The sequence below is a fragment of the Ruditapes philippinarum genome, unplaced genomic scaffold (assembly GCF_026571515.1).
Source record: "Ruditapes philippinarum isolate M1 unplaced genomic scaffold, ASM2657151v2 ctg1282_1_1_1_1, whole genome shotgun sequence".
Lineage (NCBI taxonomy): Eukaryota > Metazoa > Mollusca > Bivalvia > Venerida > Veneridae > Ruditapes > Ruditapes philippinarum.
The window spans coordinates 86,781-105,307 of NW_026854582.1; the positions used below are offsets into that span (position 1 = coordinate 86,781).

Sequence of the window (18,527 nt, forward strand, 5' to 3'; positions counted from 1 at the left end):
ATCATAATAACTTTGAATTACTAAAATGGAAATGTCCAAATGCGAAACAAAATCTTTTCTCTTTTTTCATAAATTAATGTTTTCAAGCCAGTGCTAGGGGCCGTGAGTGATGTTGCACTTTTTTCATAATCCCTCATGTACAGTCGCAATCGAAAGACTACCCTTTTTCAGGTTTTTTATTTGAATAATGAAGGAACACAGAAAGATCTAAAATTTGGATATCTTAAAAATTGTAAAAAGATATTAATATGTGACATGAAAATATGACGTTAAATTAAAGTAAAAATGTATTTTAAAGTATATAACTAGCATTCATTTATAAAGCATAGATATCTTATTTTTAGACTATCTCTTTGAACTTATATATCTCTATTCATTGGACGACAAGTATACTTGTATATATTCATAAATATATTCTTAACTTTTTTCATTAATGCTGTGCATTACCTTTTCTTGGTGTGATTTAATAAAATATAGCCTTTTCTGAATTTTGTTTGTGTTTTTCATTTTCGGGAGTGGAGGACGGGGATTTTTAATCACATCTATACTGTGAAGGTCATACGGAATTCTAAGTTGGTAAAAATAAACCTTACACATGTATCTGGTGCTTGTCCGTGCATAATTTCTGGCTCGAACCACCGACCGTCCATAAGCTAACTAGATAGCTTCCTCGCACGAAAGAATCCAAAGTCAAAAGCCAATAGCACTGATCGGCCACTGGTTGTTTGTAAACTTCCTCTTACCGTGAAATATCAGTATAGTGTAGGAATTGGTTTTAGCCAAATGCAACCTATTGCCACATGTATATGTTGCCTATAATATTAGCAAGTGCGTAATAGTAAAATTGTACCTTTGGTTTTAAAAAGAGCTGGTGATCATTGTTGACGCATTATAGAGCATTTTCAACACCTTTGCCTTGAGCAATTGGAAGAGTCTGAAGCAGATATGTTATGCTGTACATCATAATTACAAATGAACATGAAAAAATAAATATAACCATTAGATATATCTAATAAGTTACACGGACCAGAACAGTACACCTTGGCTGTTTAAATATTGTTTGACTGTTTTTTTGTTGTTGTTGTTTTATATATGTATATTTTTAACGAACGCTGTGTGCCAATAGTTTAACCAATTGATGCACAAATGTCTAAAAATGTTAAAACACAGAAAGATATACTATTTTGGATATCTTTAAAAAAAATGATAAAGATAAAGAAGTGTGACATCAGTATATGGCGTTAGATTATAAGAATGGTATGTTTTAAGGTATAAAATAGAAATGATTTCACTTGTAAAGCATAAACAATAATTAACATAATTGATGGAAGGTTCTCGAAATATGATAAGGAAGACAGCGAATGAAATATTACATAACATTTATTTCCTCGTATTATTATACTGTAAAACTGGATAAGGTACTGTAACAACGATATAACAAATATTTATCTTTTATCATTCCTTCAATCAATTAAATAAAAACAAACATTATCAGAATTACAATACCATGTATTCAAATTTAATTTTTATTCAAATATTTTAACGACAAAAGTGTGATTTAGTGACACATTATACTATAATAAGGTGTGGTGTAGCCAATATGAATTTATTACCAATGCCTGAAAGTAGGTGAGTTTTTTCCTACTGCATTTAAAGCATCAGCAATTGAAATTAAAGTTCTATGTTGTTATAATCATGCAATATTGCCAATTAAGCAAGCACTAACAATAACATGGTTTATTAATGAAAGCTTATGATAAGCTTAATGAAAATGATGCTACGGGTTTGCTGAAATGAAATTCTTTGACACGTTAAATGTAGGCAAAATAGAAAATTTATAGCATTTGATTTTTTACAAAACAAAAATAATGAGATAGATGGGACTGCAATGATTTAATAACTCTATGAACTAAACGTTACTGTTTAAATATCAGATCTTTAAATACCAAACAAAACTGATGAATAAAAAGATAAAACTTTTTTTCTGGTTATCACTTGATGCAATCTGATATAATACCCTGCGTAAAGCCAGATTCTGAATGAAATATGCATCTATAAATAAACAGAAGATATGATAATGTATCCATCATATTCTTATTAAAATTCGGCATATTTCTGCATATTATACATTACTTATGACGGCCGAATATGCGTGAAGCACAGCTTACTCCGGCATTACAATTATTAGCATGCATGTACAGTGAATGAATTGGTCGAATTTATTATCATTCACAAATAAATAACGTAAACTTTGACACCATGAAAAGGCAGTTAAAATACACTGTCCGTTCTCGTTTTTCCCACGGTCGTATACTATATAACACTCACTATTGATAATATCAGACAACAGTGTGTTTATTATGCTCGTCAGTAATCTCATTCTCGCCAACTTCACAAGTCTTTTCATCTGTTTCATTTGATGAAACAATATCTGTATCAGATCTTTGAACTTTGTCATATGGGTAAACATAATTTGGATCTTTTAATTCTTGGTTTTCTTGTCCTTCAATCATATGTTGAAGGTCTTTTGGACTAGAATAACTTCTTTTCATTGTCACCGGCACTTTAGTCGCATCATTTGTATCATTAGGTTCGTCGGGTGGGCTTTCTGTGTTATTTGTCTCGCTTATTAAAGCATCAATTTCATTGTAGATATTTTCGGAGGTTTTTATTTCTGAATAAATATGTTCTTGTGAATTTGCGTGAACACGAATAGAAGCATCATACGCGTTTTGTGGTGTTCGAGAGAATTGGCTTTGGCAGTGCTGCTCCTCCGCTTGTTGTCTCCGTCTTTTCTTCCTAATTCTGTAAATTGTGTAAAAGATGGAATATCTCATTACAGATTTTTAGAACTTCAAATAAAATTGAACAAATGAAGGAAAGATCTATATTTTTTTATGCTTTGATATTTTGATATTTACAAAGTTAATGTTTGCTATTGAAAAGATTGATATTGATGTTTGTTACTTTAAATGTACTCAAGGTTGTAGTTTTCTTATCAGTCGTTATAATATTTTTCAAAAGATAAATCATAGGAAAATTACAAAAGCATGAAAGGAAGTATTTTGCTAACATTTTTTTTAATTTTAAGTGAAAGAAATGCGTTTGCAGTATCAAATTTTATATCTTAAAAGACAAAATGAAAGACATCACTTGCGTGTAAAGAAGTCATTATATTAAATAATACTAAATGTCGAGGTCCCTAATGGGAAATGTTAGCATTTAAAAAAGCTAGGGAAGAAAACAAATTAAGTAGTGCAGAAAATTTTCTTTAAGCAAAAATCACACTTTCAGTGGCAGATAACTAAAAATGTAGGATGATGATCCCAATTTTCTTCCTTCCATTTGTTGCAATTTCTTCAACCATGCATATGTTAAGCATTAATTGTTTTCAATAAGAGGCCTTCTTCCTTAATTAGATTTTGTCTTACCTGATTAAAAGAAATACTATCAAAAATATGATGCCAACGACCAAAAGACTACACACTACCGCTATAATAATGCTTTGTGTACCTGAAATAACAAACAATATGATAATTACATAAATATATATATATAGATTTCAACTTTTGACGATGCCTGTAAATTTAAGACAAATTAATTTTGACAGAAGTATGTGAAATCAGAAAAAAGTATTACACAAAGATAACCTGTTATTTATCAGCACAGACAGTGTTACATAACATCGATTAAATTTGAAAACACAGATAATTGTTCTTACATTTTGTCAAGTTCATTTAACAACAAATAATAAACTATACTATTGTATTAATAAGGTAACCTTATTGCAAATAAAATAATTATTTAGAAGTATTGTAATATAAGTACTATAAAGTTATGAAAATGAACTTCAGATTGGCATATAAAATGTTTAAAACACAATTTTCTAAAATAATATATGATAACTAGGGATGATCTTTTGCGCAGTTAACAACTATAAGTTAACAAATGTGTGCCTATGAAAGATGTGTATGATAAAGTTTCACTTTGTAAATCAAAATATAGACGTTTTAACAAGGTAAACTGTTTTTGTGGTTTATTCATCAAATAAAAATTACTACAAATTTTGTCGCATTAAACTTAGAAATTATTATACTGGAACACTCATAAAACAATGAAAAACAGCATCGCAATTTTGATTACAATAAGCACTATGTCTGTTCTAACTAAAATAAGAAGCGGTACCCGGTATGTGTGAAGCTAGAAAATGCACAGCACACATGCTGATATAAAATAAAATTGTTTCTTCCTTGTATGTTTTGTCTTTTTTGGTGGGATTGAAGCGGGGGATTATAAATTTGCTTTACAAACTACATAGGATGAATATATGCAAACAAGTTAAATGCGACTTATTTTATAAAAGATATTTTACCAAGCTTTTGGATATTGATTATTCATAATATACAAGCTTATATAAACCTAAACGTTTATGCTATCATCTAAGTACTACATAATATTGTGAAAGCTATAATGAAGCGTATTTGTGCGCATGCATTTAAATTATTTAAATATAAAATCTTAGCCAGTAACCTGCTTTAAGCATTTGCTATTAGAACAGAGCCAGGTCAGCCTGTATAGCCGTGTAGTCCTTAAGTAAGCTTAATATTGTTTGTATTTAAATTTTGAAACTCATTACATTATTAATTGACTGCTCCAATCTTTAAAGCAGGGTAAGCCCATTATACATAACAACAGGTTAAAGGTTAAGCTCTTAATCTACTGTCTATATATATTTAGCATATTAAGGATCATTTAAAACCAGAAGCTCCAAATATAGATATAGTAAGCTTACAACATGCATGCACCTTGTTCAACCTCAACTGTAATAACGTTTCTTCACGCCAGATTTATCGGGATAAGTTAAAATGCTTGTAAATATTTTATCTATTTTTGTATATTATTAGTCTATAGTTGACCACTTGTGATATATTAAAATTTCTAAAAAAATATGAATTTACAATCGCACTTGTCTATAATCAAACCGATTGATATGTAAGAAAATGTTATGAAGCAAGATGGGTCGTCAACAATTCAAATCATTTGAGTGTAAACTATATTTATGATTATATTAAAAAGAAATTCATATTGTTTATACTATATCACTATCAAGATGTTTTAAATATCTATTTTATCATCCATTGTTACGCACAGAGCCTGTGCCAGATAACAATTGAAATACTTAACAACAATGAACAATACGCCTACATAAAGCCGGCGAGACAATAAACGATCGTGACCACCATCACACACATTGTGTGCTTGTGTTCATATTTGTTTGAAGTTGTTTTTATATCATTATTAAAAGTGGTCCGTGCATAAATGGTTTGATAATTCGCAATGTTATGCGCATTAACTAAGGACCGCGTGATCCTTTTGAATATATTCCATTATGTACTTAAGAAATTAACGGGTTTTCTGGACACACTGGGAAATAAAAAAAATGCGTCTTTCAAAGAAAACGAAAAATAGTATGTCCTTAATTTTTTGCACGCATGTTATTTTGGTAAAAAGAGTGAGGAGGGTTTCCGTCACCCCACGAAAAAAGGGGGTCAGTAAATTTGTGTAGTAACGTATTACTGTTTTCCTCCTGCACGTGAGTCACGTGCGTAATCTCAATGTCTACAGCATCTGTAATACTGATATTATTGTACCCTGTACCTGTATCATTGGCGTTCTGAGAGGAACTGAAATGGAAATTGAAAATCAAATATGTACAAAAGGTCTAGACAAAGCATTTTAGTTTTAAAATGTTAAGCCTGTTTGTTATTTTCTTTATACTTGTAAATAAAAAAAATGAAACAACTATTCTAACAGACGATCACTATCAATAAAGGGATTATCTAGCATCTAACTGATCAGAAAGGGATTACTTTAAACGGCAATATAATAAGATAAACTGTCCCCTATTTTGCATACAGCAGTGACATCTAGCAATTTGCGTTTACAGGCTTGGCCGTATGTAACAATATGACATGTATTCGGTTACCGATATTAATATAAATTTCATGCATTCAGAGTTACATTGTAAAAGTTTAAGTATTAAAAAGTAAATAAATAAAAAGAAAGTAGACAGTTAAAATGACACTTATGGTACATGGCAAATGCTTTTGTAAGAAGTTAAAAAAGCTACATGTATTTTTTGTTAACATTATTATACATGTGTACATCTTTGATAAAGAGGAAGATAAGTAAAAACGTTTTGAAACATGACAATGACACTAGACATGACTTGCACAGAACTTGTTTGAAACAATAGGATCACAAAATTCAATATGAAAAAAAGGTTAAAGTAACGAAGTGACGGAGTGAGTTTTTGAGGAAAAAAACAACAACAACAGATTTTGAAAGTACTTGTATATCTAGAACCGTTTCTCACTGATACAATGAAAGTCGTGCCAGACTGCATCTTACTCAAATTTGTTTGATCAGATATAGATAGAAACATAAGTACTTTTTTCAAATCCTTTTGGAAAGTTTTGGAAAGATTTTGACCTTGCACTTTAGAGTAATGCAAATTTTAAATCAAGAATTTAAGCTTGATAGCACTTACCAGTAATCAAACAATTCTTATGAAACTAAACTATACAGATAAGTACATACTATTTAAAAATTATTTTAATTACGTAATAACTTTATTACGTCAAACATGACCAATATTTTGTACATGAGATCACAGATTAATATAATGTATATAATGATTTATACTATTTGTTTCAGGGAGAAAACGGGGTACTTTTACTTATTTCACAAAAAACAATTAATATTAAAATATAAAAGCATTATTAAAGTGATACATATGAAACGTTTCACAAAGGAATAAAATACGGGGAAATAAGTTAAAAGCACAAAGATATACCTTCCATTTGTTGTCGGCGGCCGGCCTTTCTTGTTATCTACATACATTATAATATAATGTTAATATGTTTGATCAAAATTGGTCATAAACATTTGTGCCAGAACACACATGTACATTTCTCTAATATATCAAATAATGATGGTAGTTTATGAAAGTTATGTCATGACTTTTTCAAATTAATGACAACAATTAATAAAATTTCTTAGTTAGAAATTCTTGGCCCCTGTTAATAAAGAAATGATCCTATGGCTTTATGAAACTAGCATAAAACAATATTTTATTTCAATCAAACATATATACGCAATATAATTATAATAAAAAGCAAAAAGGATTGAATAGAAAGCTAGAAGCTTTTTTCAGAAACGCTCTCCTTGGCTAACAACATGTAACATTGATCATTGATATAATGATAAAAATAAGTATGGAACATGAAGATGCTGATACGCAAAGAAACAACCATTTTGGGAGGGATAATATTTAGGATTATCATTACGAATAACATAATAACTGGATCAAAATAAGGATCAAATTTAGGATCTGGATCAATATCCAAATCAAATAATAAAAGCGCATATCTGTAATAAAAATCTAAAATAAATTGTATAACAAAATTTTTAATGAAGTTCATATTGAATTTTATTTTAAATCTAGAGGAATTAATCTTATGTAGATTTTTTAAAATAATTAATTTTGATCCTGATTCTACAATCTTAATGAATACATGGTCTGGTCTGAATAATTTGTATTAAAAGATGAAATGTTATTGAATGAAGATTTGATTTAAAAGATAAAGTTTAACTGAATGAACTCAGTCATAGCAATTTAATTGACAGTTTACTATTTCCGTGTTACACATGTATTTGTAGATCATATATATCTATTCAATGTATAAAGCATACTTTAGTTTAATAATTATTTTCACTTCATGTCTTAAGTGTTTTGAAACAAAGATCAAAGATCATTTAAAAGATCTTAACGAATCTGCTGGCCATTGTCAATGTTATTGTATCATTTCTCGGATCAGACTGGGAAAGGCTGAAACAATAATGTTGATATTCTAAAACCTAAATATAATTATATATTAACATCCAGCTGAACGCATGACAGAAAAGCAACCATATTACACGTACATACAACACTTCTAAAACATTGAATACAAAGGATTTAATATGGTTTATTTCGAACATATAATTATAAAAATATATTAAATAAAATAGGTCCGACTAGACAGTGAAACTTTAATTTTTCTTTTTCAATTTTGTTTGCCATTTCAAAGAATCTGGTTTACCGTTCAATACCTTCATGATACACAAGGTGATTCGTTTTTGTTTCGAGCATATTACATGTTCTACAATAAAAGGCCAATTGCATTAAAAGGTCAGAAATAGTTAGTATAGTTTAATGAGAATCATTTCTTAGTGAAACTTCTTTTTTATTAGCACTTTTTATGAATAACATATGAAATATTAAGGCGAAGATATAATCAACGGATCTGAAACTGAGGTTGAATGTGTAGATTACAATTCAGAAACAATTTTGCATTATTAAAAAACCAAAAAACATTCATGTATAATACAATCATATATAATACACAAATTTCACGTGAAAAATTATTAAAACAATTCATGTAACAAATTTGTAAAATCAGTTTATTATTATTCTTCTTATATACATGTATATATATTATAAAATAATTCCTATGTCAAAGGATGTCTAAAACAAACCTTGATGAATAAATTTCTATTTTGAAATAAATAAAAATATATATATATACGATACAGATTGAAAATAGTTTAGTTCAATGGAATTTGGCTTTATATACTATTTTTAAAACAAGATTGCATTTGAGAAAAATGATATGCCACCGCATTAATACAACACTAAATAGTAGTGTAGGAACATATTTTTTGTTTCTATACAATTGAAGATTGTCATAATGCATAGATCACCGACCTATCTAATTCTTATTATCAGATTAGTGGTTAAATCTATTGTTAATCGAATAAAAGATCAGAGTAGGAATATATCAATGCACTTGAGTCTAGTGAATTTGGTGGTGAAGGTCATATTTCACACAGCCTAAATTTCATGACTACATCAAAGGACAAAACAGTAAGACACTTAGTCAAAATCTAGGTCAGTTGATATCAAAGTTCACTTTACATCTTAATCTGTGCGCATGGTTCAAATTTCATAGCTGTAGATCAAAGCAAAAGAAAGTAGGTCACATGATCAAAATCTAGGTCACCTGATATCAAAGTTCAATTTTACAACTAAAACTGTGCACATGGTCAAAATTTCATTGCTGTACATCAAAGGACAAGAAAGAAGGTCACTGTCCCCTTGGGCAAGGCAAAATTTTGACCCAAGGTTTTAATTAACACAATCTTGAAACAGGTCCACCAAACAACATTTCAAGTCAAATATCTATGCTGAAGCTTTCTCCCATTCAGATAACATTTGTTTTATTTTCTGTTTTTACTATGTGTATATAATGAGAATCATGCCCCCGGGCAGGGCCAGTTTTGACACCAGGGGAAAAATTTGAATAGCTTTGGTAGAGGACCTATAGATGATATTATATAGCAAACATCAAAGCTCTATGCCTTGTACCTTTAGACAAAAATATTTTTTTATTTTTTTTACTAGATGTACATAATGAAAATCAATGACCCCGGGGCGGAACCAATTTTGACCCCAGGGCTATAATTTGAACAATCTTGGTAGAGGTTCACTTTGCAAAGTCTCATGCAATATATTTAAACTCTAGCCTTTGTGAGTTCAGAGAAGAAGATTTTTAAAGTTTTTACTTTATACATATAAGGAAAACTAGCACCTCTGTGGTAGGGCAATTTCAACACTAGGGGCATAATTAAAACAACTTTAGTAGAGGACCCATAGATGATATTATTTAACAACTATCAAAGCTCTAAGCCTTGTACCGTCAGACAAGAAGATTTTTTAATTTTTTACTATATGTTCATAGTGAAAATCAATGACACCTAGGGGTGGGGCCAATTTTGACCCCAGGGCTATAATTTGTACAATCTTGCTAGAGGTTCACTACACAATGTTTCATGCAAAATATCTTAACTCTAGCCTTTGTCAATTTAGAGTAGATGATTTTTTAAGTTTTTACTATAAACATATTAGGAAAACCTATGGCCCCCGGGGTGGGGCTAATTTTGACACTAGGGGCAAAATTTGAACAACTTTGGTAGAGTACCTATAGATGATATCATTTAACAAATATTAAAGCTCTAAGCCTTGTATCTTCAGACAAGAAGATTTTTTGATTTTTTACTATATGTAAATTTTGAAAATCAATGACGCACGGGACGGGGCAATATTGACCCCAGGGCTATAATTTGAACAATCTTGCTAGAGGTTCACTACACAATGTTTCATGCAAAATATCTTACCTCAAGCATTTGTCAATTACTAGAAGATGTTTTTTTAAGTTTTTACTGTAAGTTTTTGCTAGTATATACATATAAGGAAAACCAATGACCCCCGGGGCGGAGTCGATTTTGACCCCAGGGCTATAATTTGAATAATCTGGGTAGAGGTCTACCAGACAACGCCGCCTTATGCAAAATATCTAAGCTCTAGGCCTTTGGGGTTTTTACAAGAAGGTATTTTAAGTTTTTATTATATGTACATATAGTGAAAATCAATGACCCCCGGGCGGGGCTGATTTTGACCCCAGGGCTATAATTTAAACAATCTTGTAAGGGTCTACCAGACAATGCCTTGTGCAAAATATCTAAGCTCTAGGCCTTTTGGGGCTTTACAAGAAGGTATTTTTAGTTTTTTTTCAATATGTACATATAGTGAAAATCAATGACCCCCGGGCGGGCCGATTTTGACCCCAGGGCTATAATTTAAACAACATTGGTAGAGGTCTACCAGACAATGCCTTATGCAAAATATCTAAACTCTAGGCCTTTTGTGTCTTTACAAGAAGACTTTTAGAATTTAGTCTTATAATTCCTTTTGGTTGCCATGGCAACCAGATTTCTGCATGGATTGAAATTCTTTGAACAACTTTGGAAGCCCTTCACCTAAGGATCAATCCTGTCATGTTTGGTTGCAATTGGACTAGTAGTTTTTCACAAGAAGATTTTTTAAGTTCACTATATAATCTATATAGCACACACACACACACACACACACACATGCACACACGCACACACTCACACACAAACACACACAAAGGTGAATCGCTATATGCCACCGCATCGCAGATGCTGCGGTGGCATAAAAAGAAATCTTACCCATTGAGCAAATGTATCGTAACCGGGTACTGCAAGCCGTAATCTCATCAGAGAAGTAGATGTCTCCCTGCCTAGTTGCCCTGCACCACCTCGGCTCCAGATTTCTCCATAGGCTTTTATCTAATAATAAATGAGAGGATTTTTAAAACTAGATATAACTTTATGCTATTAAAGTAATATATATTATGTATACATAAAGTTTTTTTCATTTCCACAAAAAGTAAGTTGATATATTAAAGATATATTACATAGATACGCTGGTGTAAATTGAAAGCAAATAAGTTACATTTACAGGTTCACATTACATATATTATCGCATGGTTTGGAACTTTTCCTTTGTTCTTACTAACCCATTGATATTGGTATTGATATATAACAGTACAGTTTTTTCATTGATTCATATAGGGAAAAAAACTCGACTGTTATATATCTAGACTTCGTCTCGTGAGGTTAAGGGATAAGAAAGGTCACGTGATTATGGTATAATTTACGCAAACCCAGAAATCGTCAACGCAGTTCCGTGAGGTTAAGGCATAAGAAAGGTCACGTGATTATGGTATAATTTACGCAAACCCAGAAATCGTCAACGCAGCAATGGTATATCTATTACTAATATCAAACTTACCTCCAGTATTTATCGGGTTCCAATATATTGAGTAAGCATCTGCAAGAACTCTTGAAATATCAACCCATAAATTAACAAATGGCTGGGAGAATTTGACATCTTGTTTTAAAATATTTTCTCCGATTAGTCGCATCGTGCTATCATCGTTGGTACATTTCATTCTGGCTTCTTGCATATATACTTCATAAAATGGACTGTTTTGGAAGAACATGAGCTTTGGTAACGTCATATTTCCTGGGAAAACTGAAAAAAATAATGAAAATAATGATTTGTAGTAAAAACTCTTCGAATAATTTATAAGTTGTAGTAATAGTTTATAGTTTATCGCATGGTGCGATGATTTTTCTTTTGTACATTCAGTGACCCTTGTGTTTTTGTCTATGGTTACAGTTATACATGGACCAAGTGTATTTACATAACTGTGCATTATTTGAAATAGCGCACACCTTTTCTAAAGAAGTTTGCGTTATCCTAGATATCGCATTGTGCCTTATTGTCAGGGTACTGGCTGGTGTCTAAGTTAAACCCAATAAGCTAACCTTATAGATTCCTAACATATACAAATACATATTACACATAAAGGTAGGACGTATAAGCTGGCTCAGGTCTAATCTAGGCTCGGGCATTACGGCTTGTCAATTCTTGGGCAATTTAGCTAGTACGAGTACTGAACCATTCAAACTGGCGTCAGTCGTTATTTGGACATGTAAGCTAACTTGAGAAAATAGTTTGACATATAAGCTAGCATGGGTCAATGCTGGGACATGTAGGCTGGGCAAAGTCAATGCTGGGACATGTAGGCTGGGCAAAGTCAATGCTGGGACATGTAGGCTGGGCAAAGTCAATGCTGGGACATGTAGGCTGGGCAAAGTCAATGCTGTGACATGTAGACTGGGCAAAGTCAATGCTGGGGCATGTAGGCTGGGCAAAGTCAATGCTGGGACATGTAGGCTGGGCAAAGTCAATGCTGGGACATGTAGGCTGGGCAAAGTCAATGCTGGGACATGTAGGCTGGGCAAAGTCAATGCTGGGACATGTAGGCTGGGCAAAGTCAATGCTTGGACATGTAGGCTGGGCAAAGTCAATGCTGTGACATGTAGGCTGGGCAAAGTTAATGCTGGGACATAAAGGCGTGGCAAGGTTAATGCTGGGACATGTAGGCTGGGCAAAGTCAATGCTGGGGCATGTAGTCATGGCAAAGTCAATGCTGGGGCATGTAGGCATCTCAAAGTCAATGCTGGGGCATGTAGTCATGGCAAAGTCAATGCTGGGGCATGTAGGCATGGCAAAGTCAATGCTGGGATATGTAGGCGTGGCAAAGTCAATGCTGGACATGTAGGCAAAGCAAAGTCAATGCTGGGACATATAGGTAAGACAAAGTCAATGCTGGGATATATAGGCGTGGCAAAGTAAATGCTGGGGCATGGGGGCGTGTAGGCTTGGCAAAGTCAATGCTGGGACATGTAGGCTGGGCAAAGTCAATGCTGGGACATGTAGGCTGGGCAAAGTCAATGCTGGGACATGTAGGCTGGGCAAAGTTAATGCTGGGACATGTAGACTGGGCAAAGTCAATGCTGGGACATGTAGGCTGGGCGAAGTCAATGTCGGGAAATGTTGGCTGGGCGAAGTAAATGCTAGGACATGTTGGCCGGGTAAAGTCAATGCTGGTACATGTAGGCAGGACTCAGTCAATGCTGGGACATGTAGGCTGGGCAAAGTCAATGCTGGGACATGTAGGCTGGGCAAAGTCAATGCTGGGACATGTAGGCTGGGCAAAGTCAATGCTGGGACATGTAGGCTGGGCAAAGTCAATGCTGGGCATGTAGGCATGGCAAAGTCAATGCTGGGATATGTAGGCGTGGCAAAGTCAATGCTGGGGCATGTAGTCATGGCAAAGTCAATCCTGGGATATATAGGCGTGGCAAAGTCAATGCTGGGATATATATGCGTGGCAAAGTAAATGCTGGGGCATGGGGGCATGTAGGCTTGGCAAAGTCAATACTTAGAGTCAAAATTGGAAAAAGCTAGCTGGCAAAACTGGTTGAATAGCACTAAAATCGTCACCTCTAGTGTTATAGTGATTTCCGTACAGGGAAAGAAAGCGAACGAACACAATGTAAGAAAAGAAAACGAAAATGAAGCTTGTATATAGAGAATCATGACTGAACTGAATTAAAATCTAGCATTCCAAAATGCCGTTCAAATTATCATACATATTGACCGAAACAATTTTTTCAATTACTAGTATACTCCAATTATACTCATTCTTACTTTGTCCGCAAATGTATCCAACCCGTTTATAGCATTTCTCGGATGACAATTTTCTTGATGATTCTAAAATAGCGCATTGCTTAAGTTGATTGGTATGTGGATCGGATATCTTATAGAATGTATCTTCAGATGCTAAATAAAATAAAAAATAAAACACAATGTTAATTTTTGCGAATGGGTTGCATTGAAATATGTCTTAAGGTCTCTACAATAATTTGTGTTTGCAGAACCAAACATGTTTTAATATTTTATGTTAATACATGTACTGAGATAATCTATTGGACATTGCAGACATTGTATTAATGAAATATAAATGGTCCTAGCCTTTTCACTTAAAATTATGTCCTTTTCTCATCACATATTGTAAGAATGACCGGGTCAGAAGGTCAGTATATAAATTAATCTACTTATACTGAATGATTGTCAAACATACACAAGTGAAGCACTTTTATATGAAATGATCGGTATGCGCTTATCTTTAAGATTCTACAGTAATATGTTAATTAAACAGCTATTCATCAGTCATAAATAAAACAATAACCTATGATAAAACATTTATACAATATAAGCATGGCTTTTTCTATTCTTTTTTCTTTCTGTTAAAAGTTATAATGTTGCAATAATGAATTAAGAACATGTAAAATGCTTCTCATCTGAATAATTCCGCTCTAATTTTGAAATAATTTGTGAAAACGAAAGCAAAATGTAAACAAAGTGGTATTTTGGCTTCCATTTAAATACAAAATCATTATAAGTGTACTGATTACTGAAATTCAAAATAACAGAAGATGACGCAGCTTTATCTCTGTCTAAGAGTAACATTTTGTGATTTAAAACAGGACGCAAAAAAAAGATTTAACTTTTGAAAAATAAAGATATTCGCATTCTCAATGCTTATTGGGTCTTTATATTGTGGATGAAGCGTATAAACGACGTAAAGAAACATCCTTTGTTAACTAATTGAACTTTAACCTTATATATTAACGTTTTTGTGATAAATATCGTACTCGGAAATTGACGGAGTTAACCGAAATTATACGATGAACTATTGATAGATGTGTTGATAGGTATACTCTAAAAGTAGTTATAAAATTATTACCTATAGTATAAAGACTCCAGTACGAATCTGGGCCGGATAATCCAGATCCACAGAAAAATGAAGTGTCCCCAAAACATTTCCTATTGCACCATCCCGGTAATACCTCTTCTAAGTTGGATTTCAATGATTTTGTTGGCAAACAACGGCAAAATTGTCCCTGTAATATTAATGAAGCAAAAATAAAAATAATTAATTCGAAGTTAGCATATCGATGGGTTTTATGTACTTATTTCTCCACATAATTATGTAACAAAGCAGATCGTTCAAAAAAGGTCACGCCGCATTTAGTATTTGAACTTACGATTTGGGGAATCGTATGTAAAATATAACCCTATATATGTGTGTTTTGTTAAGCACGCCACCTGTGACGCTAACATCTGCATGCATATGACGACAATCTAGGCGAACGAATTACCTTCAAATTAAAGGTAAACATGTGATATTGACAAGGTAGTTTGTTTTTAAAAGTTGAGGATTAATGTTAAGATGGTTAAGAATGTGTTTGTTAGATAGATTTATAGGATATTTCTAGGATATTTGTACAAATTTCTTTGTTTAAAACTTTGCTGCACCATTACTCATGTTTTAATAAATATAAAGATATTGATGGTCAACTCACTGATAAAAGAAATGATGATGGTTCCGACTCGATACTACACATTTGAAGGCATGCTTGAGCGGTGTTATTATCTAAGTTAAATTCCTGATATTTAAATGTCTCTGTTGTAAACTTGAAGCAGCCTGAAAATATATACAGTACAAACTCTTCAGAGCACTGTTATTTGGAAGACAAAGATCTCTGGTTGTTGTTGCAATCATGAGGTGTTGCTACAGGGAGATAACATTTATTGTGAAGTCTTACTTTATGAAGAATTGATATTTTCGAAAAAAAATTATACGGTTTCCGTAAGGGCATATTGCTCTATAGATGGCCGTTCTACAGAGATTTTAATATATTGACTTCAATTTATAAACGACTATTATTCCCTTTCTTAGTCAATTTAGCAACGTGTTTCATAGTACAGTCAACACTTACTTTAAATTTCAGCTTTAGAATAGGAAAAAATGTACTTAGTATACCGATGATCTCTCAGTCTGACTTAAGATCAAATTGTGTTTACCTAAAGCGATAAAATTATTTAGGAACTGGTTGGTGGTCTCTAAACCAGGAATTATCTATCAATGTTCAAATAAGGATATTACATAAACGACTTCTTTCTTTACATGAACGACAGCTATAGTTTCACTTTTTTAAACACCGAAATTTAATATCCTACTTAAAGAGTTTTATGTATGAAAGTAGTACCGTTTGACCAAAGCCATGGAGTAAAAAAGCTCTTTGTCCAATAGACTTTCTTATCACTGTCGCCGTTAAACGCCGGTGTATGAATAGGCCCGATTATTTGTTTATATTCATTTAAACTGGCTATTGTCGCTTTCTTTTCTTCACAGTTTTCCTCGGCATCTATCCATGTATCAGCACAATGACTTATAAATATACCATCATGGGTCTCTGTATAATAAACAAATATTGTGTTATGTTATTACACTATAATTTCATACTGTATAAGATACATGAGATAAGCAAAGGTAAGCTGGTTAAATGATATTTTGTTGTATAGGGACATGACTGGATCTTTATTTCAGTTTTGCCATTTTTTTCAAAATGAAAAGATGCCTGACTGTAAAAAAGAAGTATCATGTAGGAGTGACGCATTTTAGAATATATAAAAGTATTATGTTGATATGATACAGTCATGAATACAACTTTACTTCTTGTGGTGAAAACAAAGACAGGAAAAGGAAGAGAAAAGGAGTACAACATGTATAATTGTATCTGTCATATGCAACTGAAAACAATTCATCAATGATAGAAAAATAAATGCATGATAACAAATCTTTAAAGCGACATGCCCGAAGAAATCTTGCGAAAGTCTGAATACAAAATCAAATCTTGAAATTGATATGAACCTTTTCTAGTTCTATGTGAATCGGTTACATGTATTAGTTCTCTCCATTTCTTATCTATGTTCAACTTTCGTTTCAGTACATAAAGCTCTTTTTCCAATATATTTTGTCATGAACTATTTGGTCTAAAATACTTTTCTAACATTAAAAGGAATGATATCAAATGTCCAAAATACCGTTCTAATAAATAAATGAATGTACTCAACAAAGAAGCTGTTTTTTTAATGTTTTAATTACGAGTCAAGCGATAAATTTTGTCTTTTAATTCTTTAAACAAATATAAGAAACCCAAATAAATACAACATAAATTTATTGCATAAATTTTCAAAGGTAACCTTTAAAATTTTTTATTTTTTACATTTACTAAGAATACTAATTTTTTGTGTTTTATCAATTCATTAAAAAAGGTCGAATCATGCCTGATCAATGGTTATTTATTTTAAGAAAAAACCCCATTAAAAAATTCCGAAAAAAAAGGAATTTTTTATACGTTAAAAACTGGCATATTTTAAACATTCTTTTTGAACTTTTTTTAATCACAGCTAGCACTTTTAAACATTTTTAAAAATGTTCAAATTTTTGATATTACGCATGAAGGGAAAAAAAAGAACACTGTAACAATGTTGGGTTTTCCAATTTTACCCCAAAACGTCGACAAATTCGAAAAACAACGCTGGCGGCTTTGTCCTTTGGGAAATTTAAAAAAAGTTTTCCATCTCACTAATACGCTGAAAAATTATTCCGTTTTCACACTTTTTTCTATTGATAGGGGTTCAGAAAAAAGATTTTGTATTTTTAAAATACTTAAAAGAAAATAGTTGAACCCATAAAGGTAATTTAAAACGGGGAGGAATCCCTCGGAAAAGTAAAAAGAGTAAAAGTAATGCCCCAATTTTTGTTTTAAACGTACAGGAATTTAAAATTATGATAAATGAAAAAGGGTATTATAAGAGGAAAATGAGTGTAAAAATAAAAAAAATTTAAAATTATAAAGCTTTGGTTTTTTTGATTTTAATTTGATAAAAAAAAAAAAAATTGGTTTTACCACCCCCTTTTAATAAACAGTGAAAAATGCCATCGTAAAAATTTGTGAGAAACTTCCGTTCCTGGTGTGGCCCCCTTTTTAAAAAGGTGAACGAAAAAAAGGGTGAGTTTTTCATAATTTTTGAAGATTACAGACATTTGTGTAAAAATATCGAAATGCAGTTAGCTAGCGATGTGTTTTCCGAGTATGCACATGTAAAGATATTGCCTGTTGGTGGACAATTTGATGGAAATACCGTGCGACGCAGTCACTCGGGGTAGCAGGAAAACTGGAGACAACTTCTCTTTGGACCTTATTTAACATTGAAAACGTCGATTCTGGTGACGTTTTGTGCATGCTAACCTAAAACAGATGCCCACAAGTCTTCAGCGTAAATTATTATCTGA

At 32.2% G+C, this 18,527-nt stretch overlaps 1 protein-coding gene across 1 annotated transcript; it reads right to left on the reverse strand.

Moving 5' to 3' along the window:
• Window positions 1-1,362: 1,362 nt before the first annotated feature.
• On the reverse strand, window positions 1,363-16,665 carry LOC132740514 (uncharacterized). Its single transcript, XM_060728433.1, has 10 exons — window positions 16,435-16,665; window positions 15,748-15,869; window positions 15,129-15,285; window positions 14,030-14,161; window positions 11,759-12,001; window positions 11,134-11,253; window positions 6,857-6,893; window positions 5,578-5,684; window positions 3,432-3,513; window positions 1,363-2,805 (listed from the first exon to the last, which is right to left on the reverse strand). Exons 2-10 carry the CDS (start codon window positions 15,787-15,789, stop codon window positions 2,340-2,342), a joined length of 1,386 nt encoding a protein of 461 aa, XP_060584416.1. The 5' UTR covers window positions 15,790-15,869; window positions 16,435-16,665; the 3' UTR covers window positions 1,363-2,339.
• Window positions 16,666-18,527: the final 1,862 nt, after the last annotated feature.

What these genes read in the sequence shown, in the direction of transcription:
- LOC132740514 (XM_060728433.1), bottom strand. Translation starts at nt 15,789, where the DNA reads ATGTGTAGTATCGAGTCGGAACCATCATCATTTCTTTTATCA. An exon ending in ACGATACATTTGCTCAATGG is followed by an intron (nt 6,894 to 11,133) that starts GTAAGATTTCTT and finishes TAATGTATGTAG; the next exon opens with ATAACAAGAAAGGCCGGCCG. An exon ending in CCGCCGACAACAAATGGAAG is followed by an intron (nt 5,685 to 6,856) that starts GTATATCTTTGT and finishes TTTCCATTTCAG; the next exon opens with TTCCTCTCAGAACGCCAATG.